This window comes from Capricornis sumatraensis, chromosome 2, assembly GCF_032405125.1.
Source record: "Capricornis sumatraensis isolate serow.1 chromosome 2, serow.2, whole genome shotgun sequence".
Lineage (NCBI taxonomy): Eukaryota > Metazoa > Chordata > Mammalia > Artiodactyla > Bovidae > Capricornis > Capricornis sumatraensis.
In genome coordinates this window covers 19,794,233-19,806,373 of record NC_091070.1, presented here as the reverse complement: position 1 = coordinate 19,806,373, position 12,141 = coordinate 19,794,233, and the positions used below count along the sequence as shown (strand labels likewise).

Below are 12,141 nucleotides of genomic sequence, written 5' to 3'. Positions count from 1 at the left end.
GTTCTGGTGTTGCTGTGTACTGGTTGTGGCTGGCAAGTGACTTATTTTCTCTAAATCATAATTGCCACATCTGTGAAAAAGAAGGCAATGTCTATATTTTCATAGTTGACATGAATATTAGAGTGCTTGGCAAAGTGCCTCACCTCACTGCATTATATCATTCTAATGTGATTGCAGGACTGGGTTTTGGCATTCCAGTATGCTGGCACAGAAATTCCATTAATTTTGGTAGTGTAATCCCCGTATTTCAATTCATCCATCAGCAGATTTATCCACCCTACTCGAGTCTCCAGCCCCTCTTTCCTCCCCTTTCCTTCCTCCGTCTTTCATCATCAGCGGCTTCCTGGCCTTTCTTGAGCACTTATCATCTGCATCTCCCCCATACTTGAACCCTCTCTCCCCTTCCGTCCCTCCACCCCACAAAAGACAAAGCTGATTGTAGGTATGACTGGAAGAGCTCTCTGCGTTTGATGGAAACCATGGCGCTAGCAGAGGGTGGCGGTGCTTCGCATACATGGCTGATGGGAAATAGGCATGCTGCAGCGTGGAGCCAGGGCAGCGTGCTACCCCGAGACTGTGGTCCCAAGAGGGAAGCAGTGGAGTCCAGTGAACCTGAAGGACAGGCAGCAGCAAGAGTGGCCTGAAGGACCAGACTCAGGATCCTAAAAGGCTAGCTTTTAGTTACAAAAAAGTCATTTGTCTTGAGATCAAAGTTAAAGACTTAAAAACGGAGTTGAAGGTAATTTGCTGAACCAAACTTCTCTGTTGGCAAATTACACTTTGCATTCGAATTTTGAAGTGAAAAAGTTGTATTCACATCAGAAAGATTTTTTTTTCCTATAGTTTTGTAATCCTCAGGAACAGGAAAAAAAAAAAAAGGATGGTGGACCAAAAAACAAGGCATTTATTGTAAGAATAATTCTTACTCAAGTTGAAAGACTTTTTGAACAAGCAGAGTCTGATCGTGACAGTAGTGAATTTAACACAGGAAACCAGGGCAGTATCTCCATCTCTGTTGATGGAGCTGAAATAGATGAAGGCCAAATGGAAATGCTTGCTTGGAAATAACAGCTAGAGCTCTTTTTCAATAAAAGAGATTGATGTTCCTGAACAAACACACATATAACTTTTTAAAAGATCTTCTCAGAGTTATCAAACCAGAGATGGATTTTTTGAACACAGAGTCTGAAGAAAGTGTTAAAAGTTAGTTTATAAATGGTCTCATCAGCATTCCCGCAGCTCAGAAACCGACTTCTTCACCAGCTAGGCAAAAGCACACAAAGATCTAGCCAGGGCTTGATGATGACACACACGAGTTTAAGTGATTCCTTTTTTAAAATCAACCTTCTTCGTTTTTAGGTAGGATTAGCTTCTTTTTAAATAACAGTGTATTATCTGCCAATTTATACTAAAATGATTGTGTTCAATATTTATATTTTTATAAATTCATGTTTTTCTGTAGTAACCTTTCTAAATTTTTGCAATTACAATATATTATTTGGTTTCCCTAATTTGTATTTCTCTTACCAGTCTTAAAGTATTATCATTACTATGCAAAGTACACACTTTCATTTTGGTCCATTGTTCAAGCACTCTTTGAGAAGATGTCTAAATAATATTTCAGATGCAACCCTGAAGGATGCAAGGACTTAGTCAAATAAAGAGGCGTTAGTTGGTGGAATGTCCTAGACAGGGTGTTTCAGGTGAGACAGCACAATGAGTTGACAAGTTCAGGATGGTTGGTTCTCAGAGTTTAGACGGATGAAAGGTCCAGGTTGAAACTGGAATGACAGGCTGGTGACAGGCCACGAGGACCCTTGAGAAGGCTTGAGTAGTATCCAAGGACTGGTGGGAAAGCAGAGGAGGGTTTGAAACTTAATAGTGACGGTCAGGCTTGCATCTTAGAAGCCAGTCATGAAAAGCTAATCTGTCAGAAAACTCACAAACATCCGGGTGAATGATGATGTGGATAAACCAGTGGCAGTGGGATGGAGGTGGATTTCAGAGCTCTTTAGGAGCTGGAATTCAGCGGGCGTGACGGGGTCAGGCATAAGCAGCTAGAGGAATGTGGTAGCAGTTACTCACCAGGGTTGCAGGGAGAGCTGTATCGGTTTGTGTGGAAGGTGATAGGTTCACTTTTACAGATGCCATGGGACAAAGCAATCACGAGTTTTATATGGTAAAGAATGGGACATCTTTTGAATGTGAAGGTCTAGGGCTCACAGATGTCTGGAGTGGACACGTGGACTCTTGAGAGTAATCAGCATTGGGAGAGGACAGAAGATTCTAGACGGGAGGAGAAAGAGAAATTGAGTAAGAAGAGCCAGGGCCAGTGGAAGAAAAACCAAGAGAGGCTGGTTTCGGAGAAGCCACTTTCCAGAAGAGTGTTTTTAGGGGGGAAAACGAAAGGAAATGCCATTGGCAAGTTATGAGGAGTTTGCACAAGATAAGGACCCAGAGTTTCTGTTTGTTTCAACTTTGTGGCTGACTGGTGACGGTGCAGTGGCAGTCAGATGATAGGAATCCTAAAGTGAAGAATCAGGCACCTCATTCAGGAAGTTTCCAGTGGAAGAAAAGAGAAGGGAGGTAACCCGGAGGCTGGCAAGGAACTGAGGGCAAGTGTTGCGGTTAAAGATAAAGGAGGCCTGAGCCTGATTGAATGGTGATGGGAATGAGCAGGCAGAGAGGTCAAGTTGCAGATACAGGGAGGGTGATTGGGCATCAGTGTCCCTGGGAAGGTGGAATTGAGCGGAGGCTAGAATTTCAGGAGAGACTGGGTTTACATTATAAAGCAAAGGAAGTAAAAGTCTGGATCCAGGTAAGTGTCTTTGAGTGATGGTGGAAAGTGAGGCAGTTGCTTCTGAAAGGGCTCTTTATTTTCTTTGTGATGTGGACAGCATTATCTGCTGAGATTGAGAGAAGGTAGATGAGGGGGAGGTTGAAGGAGAACAGAGAATATTTGAAATACCTGCAGTAGAGAAGGGGAGTGAGAGCTGACCAGGGACAGCTTGAGGAGGAGTGGAGGTTACTGACGGTAATTGGTATTGGCCCCGTGTCTTTGTGAATTTCTCCACCAGCAAAGACTAGCAGTCTCACCTGCCCTTCCTGAGCTTTGTGGAATGTGTTTGAGGAGTTCCTGGTGAGTCAGGGGTAGAGTCCATGAACAGGATATAATGAATTGGCATTATATTAAAGGTCATCTTTGACATGTCCATCGGTGTTCTGTGCTGCAGGGTTAAAATAGTCTCTGAAGTTCTGAAGCGTGCGAAGCCCTTTTGCTCCTTCAGTAAATGTCCCCAGACTGCTGTCTTGTTGCTCTTCCAGTTCGCATCCGCTTTTTTATCCTGTTTCTATCTCGTCCCTTTTTGTTTTCTTCCTTATTGTCAGTTGTCTGTCACATTGCTATCTGCATGCAAGTTTCTATCAGCCCTACACTCTGGACTTTGTCAACATCTGGAATTATCACACCTCTGAAACCAAGCTGTGGGCTTGAAGACCAGACAACCACGCTTATTAAAATTATGTGCAAAGTAAGAGTAAATAACCTCTGAGTGTGATTCTCACGTGCTATGCTTTGAGGGTGTACATAAGTGTTTGTACATGGATTTTGTGGTGTTTATTGGGTTGTTTATCAGCTGTCTATATATGAGATGCTTGTTGCCTGTGTTCCCATTGTGTTTCCCGTATTTTGAATTTCCATGGATTGTGATAATATTCTTAGGTAGCTCATCGTATTAATGATCTTTTAAAATAATTATTCTCTGGTACTTGCAAAGCATTTTCATATGTATTACCTAAATTTAGAACTATATGATTAGATATTTCATGCTGTTATTTCTTATTATTCTCATGGATTTTCAAATACATATTATGTATGAGAATAACGTGTATTTTCAAATATTGATGTATTTTGTATGAGAATAACCTACCATGTCACAACTCGGTCATTTAATCATATCACATGTAAATGAAATAGGGCAATGTAAATAAGTATTTTGGAGGTTTGAAAAGTAAGTTATCTACTCTAACTTTTCATGTATTTGGGGTTTTTTTTTTTTTTTTACTTTCTCATCTGTGAACATCTTTTGTCTGCATCAGCAAGTTTAATTTTTAGGTGTACAGTAAGTAAATAGCACTTTTTAACTTTTCTGTAAATTAATTTACTTATGACCTCAGCATTCCTTCTTGTTAGGAGGAAGATAAAGTCAACACCAGTCATTTGGACACTTGCCCCCACCCCCAAGGTTGTTCTAAAGTTTGGAGTCTGGAGAAATGCCAGACATTGAGGAGAGGGCCCTGAGTGGCCATCAGTCACCTGGCCACACTGGTAGCCTAGGAGAGGCCCTTATCCCAGCCCTCACATCCCTCCAGACCCAGCTGCTCTGCTGGATGCCTCTGATCCTTACTATGCAGGAACCATTGGTGAGGCCCAAAGCCCTGGGTGTGGGCTTCTGCCTCCCAGGGGCACTTTGAAGCTCTTTCCTCTGAGCTAAGATTCTGTCTTAACCTGGGCAATGTGGGAGCAGAACGCTGCCAAGTAACTCTCAGACCTCTTTCCTCTCTCTGGTCCGGGGAGATCTGTTTTATTTATCTATTTAGGCCGTGCTGCACAGCATGCAGGATCTTCCCTTACACAGGGATTGAACCTGTGTCTCCTGCATTGGGATCCTGGAGTCTTAACCATTGGACCGCCAGGGAAGTCCCTAGGGAAATCTTCTAATCTGCAGGAAATCCGTCTATCCTCAAACTTTGTTCTCAGTAGGTTTGGGGAGGGGGCGGTTGGTTGATGTGGTTTTTAGTTGATGCAGTTTTTATAAAAGCTAGGAAGCCCTGATACAGTATAGCCTGTTTATAGGGCAATAGCACAAATTTCTCTCTTAAAGTAAAGTAGTGAGTCGCAGAGTAGTAAAAAAAAAACTCAGCAGGCCACCTCTGTTGTCTGACCACCTCCGAGACTAAACCTACATTGATTGCTGTCTTTACTTTTATAATTCAGTGAAGGATATTAATTTTTGTTAAATATGTTTATATTTTATTGATATAATTTCTGAGTGATAGAAATAGTAAGCAGCATATGACATTTTTTAGTGTGCTGTAAATATTCTAATTTTGTTTTGTCTTATTGTATCTAAGAACACTGGAACTATTTTGGGGCCGATGAGAATCTTGGTCCAGTGGCTGTGAGCATTCGAAGGGAAAAACCAGAAGAAACGAAAGAAAATGGATCTCCCTACAACTATCGAATAATTTTTAGAACTAGTGAGGTAAGTCACACATGAGAAAGACTTGAGGCTTAATTTAAGTGAGAAAAAAATAGAGTCGTAGCAGTAACAAAGCAATTAAATTTAATAGCACATGGTTACCAATGTCTGTAGAATAAACAAAGAGCCCTTTCATTCATTCCGATGGTGACGGGGGTGGACATCATGATTAGATCTGGACCCTTTCTTCCCATCTAGCTTTGGGTAGATGCAATAAATGAATGGGAATTTTGATTCACAGAAAGATATGTTCATTAAGTGTGACCCAAGGAAATTGGAGTCCTCAGAATCCCAAATTGGATATTACATATCCTGCTTGGGCAGCCGGAAGGCAGCAAGCCAGCTTGAGGAGCCAGAGGGGGTCAACTAAAACTTAACTCACATTTTCAGACTATTATTGAGGAAGTTTCTTGACCCAGGAAAAAGGAAAGGGACTCTTGGATTTTTTTTCTTTGCCATCTTGGACCTATTCACAGAGGCTTAAAATAAAGATTTTTGAACTAGAGGCTGTCTAATTGTGGGTAAAATGGGTCCTTGGAGTTTTTTTATGGAACTAAGTACACATGATATGTGAGTTTCTATTTTAAAGTGAAATTCAGGTAAAAAAGAGAAAGTGATAGAAAGTGAAAGTGAAGTTGCGCAGTCGTGTCCGACTCTTTGCGACCCCATGGACTGTAGCCTACCAGGCTCCTCCATCCATGGGATTTTCCAGGCAAGAATACTGGAGTGGGTTGCCATTTCCTTCTCCAAGAGATCTTCCTGACCCAGGGATTGAACCTGGGTCTCCTGCATTGTAGGCAGACGCTTTACCGTCTGAGTCACCAGAGAAGTCTAAAAGGAAACATAAAAGCAAATAGCCAACAAAGCATTAAAAAAAACTCTGGTGGCAAAGATGGTGAAGAATCTGCCTGCAACGCAGGTTCGATCCCTGGGCCGCAAAGACCCCCTGGAGAAGGGAATGGCTACCCACTCCAGTATTCTTGCCTGGAGAATCTTGTAGACAGATGAGCCTGGCGGGCTATAGTCCGTGGCATCCCAAAGAGTGGGATGTGACTAAGCAACCAAATACATATACGTAGCATTCAAATATTTATATATAATATATATGTATATTTACTTTCAAAAGTAAAACAAAAGCAAGCACTAGAGTTTGTCATGTAGAGACTGTTAAAGCTCTGCCTGATTTCCAGATTCAAAAAACGACCTCATGACTATCAGGGACTATGAGGGATATTTTTGTTTTCTTTCTAAACATGTGTGTAGTTATGCCAGCTATCAATTTATTGCCTCTCTGAGCCAAATCACTTTAGGATTGTTGTCATGCATTAATGCCTAATACCCCCTTGAGGTAGGTGGAAAATAATGGTTTTGAAACTAGTTTAAATAGGACATTTGGCTTCATTTCCCCCATTGAATACAAGACAGGTTGTAGGGGTTGGCTTCACTTAGTAATTGCTTCTCAGCTTCAGCTCTTGGGAAATTAAAAATAGGATTTTTAAAGGCATGGCTTTAATATCTAACGTGTTATGTTGAGTGGCCCGAGAGGAATGAAGAACGCACATACTCTAGGGTCCTTTTTCTCCAAGCCAAAGCTGATCATTAAGCAGGGTCAGGTCTTTCTTTTGTTGAACAGGAAAAGCACGGGGAACACAGTATGTTTTTGAAGTTGGATGTAGGTAGCTGTTCCTCAGACCCCACCAGCTTCCTGAGAGCCGGTTACCTCCTCCCACCTGTTTCTGTCCTTCTGTGCTTAACCTTTTCCCCACCTCCTAAGGCCGCTCTGATTTGAGTCGTCCTCATCCTTTTGCTTTTCTGTATTTTTTGTTTCATTTCAGTTCCTCCTTGCCCCTCTCCTGAATGCTGGAGGTTGAGGCTTTCCAAGGTGGCCCTTTCTTTCTTTCTTTCTCAGATCCTGTCTCTGCTGTCCACGATCATCCCTTCCCACTTGCCTTGCCTGCATGCCGTAGCTGGTCACAGCCTCTCTCTCCAGGTCAACCCCTGACCCAGGTGAACGTGGTTCCTCTGCCGAGGCTGGGGAGCCACGCTCGCCTTCATCTCTTTTCTTGCCTCTCCGTGCCTCAGCCTCAAATGCTCCACCTACACCTCCTCCTGCAATTACGGTTAAATCGCACGTAAGAATTCCCTGGTCCTTTTCCTGCCAACCCATTGGATGGGCCCTGGGGCCACTTCCTTACCCTTTGATTGAAATGTCCAAGTCAGATGTTTATGGTTCATTAACACCTGCTCTCATGTTCAAATTAATGTTTAACCAATGACAACCCTTTTGTTAGAGTTGTTCAGGCCAGAGACCTGGAGGTCCTGTTCGACTTCTCTCTCCCACCCCCACCCCGCCCCCAGAGCTGGTCTCACCACAGAACTGGTTGACGCTGTCTTCAGAATGTGTCCAGAATTGAGCCGCTCCTCCCAGCCCACTGCTTCTGCCTGGGCCCAGACCCCCACTGTCTCCTCTTCTTCCAGCATCTTCCTTTAGGTCTGCACCCTCTCAAGCCCAGCAGGGATCCTTTAGAAACGTAGTGCAGATCTGTGATTCCTCAGTTCAGAATCCTTCTAGGGTTTTCCAGCTTCCAGGAAAAAGCCCTTCTCCTCCCTAGCCGGGGAGTCCAGGCACATCTGTCTCTGACCTTGACCTCGCTTCGTCTTTTCCAGCCGCAGTGGCCTCCTTTCTTCTGGGCAACCTGAGGACAGCCCTGCTTCGGGGCTCCGATGGCCCCTATTCCTCTGTAATCAGTGTTCTCCCCCAGGTGTCCTTGTGGGCATCGCTCGTTTCCCTCTGGCCTTTATTGTTAAGCCACAGGGGCCTTCTCGGCCAGTAGATCTAAAATTCCTACTGTCTCATATCCCACTTCCAGGCTTTATTTATGTATTCATTTTTTCCAGGAACACCACTGTCTCACACATTGTACTTAACGTATTGTATTCATTTTGTGTCTTCCCCCTGCTTGAATATAAGCTCAGGGATGTTGAGGACTCCGAGTTGTTGATGGTGGTGGTGGTTTAGTTGCTAAGTCATGTCCACCTCTTGTGATCCTATGGACTGTAGCCCACCAGGCTCTCTGTCCATGGGATTTATGACTACACACCCAACAACTAAAATAGTCCTCCGCCACGTCATTCCTTTCTTCCTCCCTCATGTTTATTTAATTCGTTACCACTGTCTTAGTGTCATTTATTTTCTTTCCGATAGAAATAATCCTTAAGTGTGCTTTAATTGTAATATCTTTATGAGGCTTTTCAAAGAAATACACTAATGAAAGTCCTTTGATAGAAATATCTCTAGATGTCGGTCCTGATCCAGTCAGAGCTCTTGCACTTTGTAGGATGGACAGTTGACTGACTATTTAATAAAGCAGGACTTAATTCTTATGCCTTGGTAGGGGTTTCTCGTGCTATTAATTTCCCTTCAAGCAAGAAGAAAGCAGTCTCCAAAGTGACATTCCAGTTGCTTCATAAATGGCGTCAAGATAACAGAAATACAAACAGATATTTTTCATTTTAATAGAAACAATCATTGCACAGTATAAAGAAACCAAAAAAAGGACTTGACACGTATTTGTAAGTGTGGCTGTTTGTTTATGAACAAAGTCTCTGGCGTGAGAGCTTTTAAGCATAGGTGCACGGGCATATAGGAGGATTCTCTGCTTGTTTCTGGAAGTCATTAGCAAAACATACCGGTAACACTGGTGGTTCAGGTATAAAAATGAGTCATTCTTTTTCTCATCTGCTCAGACTTTTCTTGAGGTGGCCTGCTATTTGCCTGCTTCTTTAGCATTCCTGGTCTGGGGCTCTCTCAGTTGGAAATCCGACCAGCCTTTGTAACTTCCTCACCCTCGACAGGCATTATCTCATGAAAGTAGGAGCACAGGAGTTATTCAGCTATTTCTCATGATGTAAGAAATGAAACAAAAATCATTTCTGTCAAATTAGATATTAAGTCACAGAAAAGGATTTTTTTTTTTTTACCCAAGTGTTATTTGCAAACGGACTATAAATGAGAGAAAAGATACTGATCAAATGAATAGACTACAAATAACCTCAAGCACCTCCTTCTTGTCTTGAGAGTCAGAGGTTGGTGAACTTGGCTTTTCCTACGCTCATCTCTCTTTTCCTTCAGGTGGCACCTGTTACAGGTTTTACTTCCCTGATGATTCTTCCTTTGGTTTCCATTTTCCCTGGTAATTCTCTGTCACACCGTCTTGCCTGTTGCTTGAACAGTACAGCTTCTTTGTATTCTCTGCCTGTAGTTTCTTCCTTGGGCAGTGGCAACTGAATTTTCCTACGTCATCATCCCCATGCAAACAGTGTCTGAGATGGCCTGTAGGTTCTGGGTGAGATGATCACCCCTCGAGGTACACTCTGCTGGGGACTCTGGCCCACCCACAGCCCTCTCCGGCTCACTTAGATCCCGCTTAGCTACACTGGTCTCTCTTTCCTGCTCATACCCTGCTGTTTCTCATCTCCACACCTTTGCTCTCTGACACTGTCTTTTTGTACAGTTTTTCCTTGAAGACCCCTTTTTAGTGCTACACTTTTCCATGAGGGCCTTTCCTTATGCCCTGAGCCGTAGCAGTCCTTTTTCTGCTTTTGTTATAGAATCTGACTTTGTTAGGTTTCTCTTAGTGCATATATCCTCCTGGATGGATATTTCTTACCTCTCACCCTCTTTTCACACCACACTTGGTCTTCAGCATTTACTCCTTTTGCAGTATAATGCCTTATAACCTACATGCTTAGTGGAAATTCATTCACCTTAATGGTTTTGTCTTTAAGTCACCATAGAGTGTTTAAATTGTACTGTCGACTTTGCCACATGAAAATTCTTGAACATGAAAGCTACTTTGCTTCAACAGATCATCATTGCTTAAGGAAATGTCTTTGCTTATGTTTATATTTCATAATAATAGCAGAGTTCTTAAGACAGAGGGGGAAAGCACAAGTCAGTTTAAATGCTGTAGACAGTGGCTGCTGTACTAAGTATAATCATTGTCCTATCATAGCAGCATTTGGGGTTAGGAATAGTTTAAGCTGGTCAACAGTGCATTATGAAATTTAAAACTCTTCCCCTGCCCTTGCCTGTTACAGTTCAAAAAGGTATAACATCCAAATTCTAAGCATTTAGTCTTCAGATAATCTCTGGGATATCTCCTTAATTTCCTGGTATTTGTGTAAGTGACATTGTATAGCTATATGGAGACCTTGGTCTTACTGAGCTCTTCAAGGAAACGTGTACTCTTTGGTGTTTAAGGACATGTCCACAGAAAGCTTGATGATGAGTTCCATTGGACTTGCCTGGGTCTTCTTGAAAGTACTGGGCTCGTTTTTCATACATAAAGTGTCTTACATCACTCCCCTCATCCTTTCTCCCTCACTGGCTCAGCTGATCAACTGCACCTCCAACTCCCTAAGGGGGACCTCACACTGGTTGTGTTTACTCATCTCCCTGGACATGTGTCTCTCTTTCAGCTCATGACACTGAGAGGGTCAGTGCTGGAGGATGCCATTCCCTCAACGGCAAAGCACTCAACGGCTCGGGGGCTGCCGCTGAAGGAGGTGCTGGAGCACGTGATTCCTGAGCTCAATGTTCAGTGCCTGCGGTTGGCTTTCAACACCCCCAAAGTCACAGAACAGCTCATGAAGCTGGATGAGCAGGGGGTAAGTGTGGCCTCCAGGGGAGGACATTGCTGCTGCTCAGGCTTCCCACCAAGCTTCCAGAATCAGACCTGAGGAGTTCTTTTTTGACAGGGAAAACTGATACCATTTATTATGAAGGATCTTCTCTTTGCAGTTACTCGTTTTCTTTTTTCTTAACTCACTGAACATTTCCATCTGATGAAATTCTCTATGTCAGGATTGACTGATATGGTACTTAAACAATGTTCAACTCTTTTGGCAATCTTCCATTAATGCAATGAATTTTTCAGATACTCCAGGAATAAGTAAGAGCAATAACAGTAGCTGATACTAATGAACATATTCACCAGGCTCTGTTTTAAGTACCTTAATATATTATCCCAACTGATGTCCCAGCCCCAGGAGAATGGTAACATTTTTATCCCCACTTTAAGGATGAGGAATCTGAGACACAGAGAGATTAAGTAATAAGTCCAGGATCACACAGTTAATAAGTTCAAAGCATGTACTGGGAACCACTATACCATACTGTTCTTAAAAGCTTTAATTTTTAGTCTGTTAGTACCACCAGAGATGTATTTTCATCGAGATTTTTAATTACAAAATTCAGAATTTTAAAAGCCTGGATCCTAATATGTAACAAAATGAAAATACTCAAGATTTTCTCACCTCCATACTTCCTAACCCTTAGTGTGAGGTCATTGATCTAGATACAAGTGAGTGATAGGATAATTCATACAGAGGGGACAGAAGAGTAGAGAACACAGAACTGGAATCCGCTAACTGGAGAGTGTATCCACGTTCTAGTTGGAATCATTTGAGCATATGGGCTAGTTTTGTTAGACGTTGTATTTATATACTCTTATTTTAACTCTTTCTTTGAATATTTTAGCCATAATGTGTCTTGACTGAGTGGTAATTCCACTGCATTTTTTTTTAAAGAGTCTTCCAAAAGTAAAATTAGTCCAGTAATTGAATTCCATTCTATGAACAAATTTTGATAGAATTTTCTTAATTAGGCAAAAATCTGAATTTTATTAAAATGAATTATATTGCAAAGTAACAGTTGAAAGGTATGATTCAGTCTTTTAACTCAGCCGACAGGAATATATTATTAGATATTAGATGTAACTTTTCTAATCATTGCTCCTTTTGTTCATTCCTCTTAAGCACAGCTAATGTCTATTCCATATGTATATTTCAAGTAGACTGTGAGTATCCATATTTATAA

General features: G+C 42.1%; 1 protein-coding gene across 4 annotated transcripts in view; it reads left to right on the top strand.

The window, feature by feature from the left end:
* SIPA1L1 (signal induced proliferation associated 1 like 1) overlaps positions 1 to 12,141 on the top strand; it is a 137,006-nt gene that overhangs the window by 17,822 nt on the left and 107,043 nt on the right. For all 4 annotated transcript variants that reach the window (XM_068963651.1, XM_068963649.1, XM_068963648.1 and 1 more), the window contains exons 2-3: positions 5,134 to 5,264; positions 10,743 to 10,931. In XM_068963651.1, the coding sequence (XP_068819752.1) occupies positions 5,134 to 5,264; positions 10,743 to 10,931 (320 nt within the window). The remainder of the gene's footprint in view (positions 1 to 5,133; positions 5,265 to 10,742; positions 10,932 to 12,141) is intronic.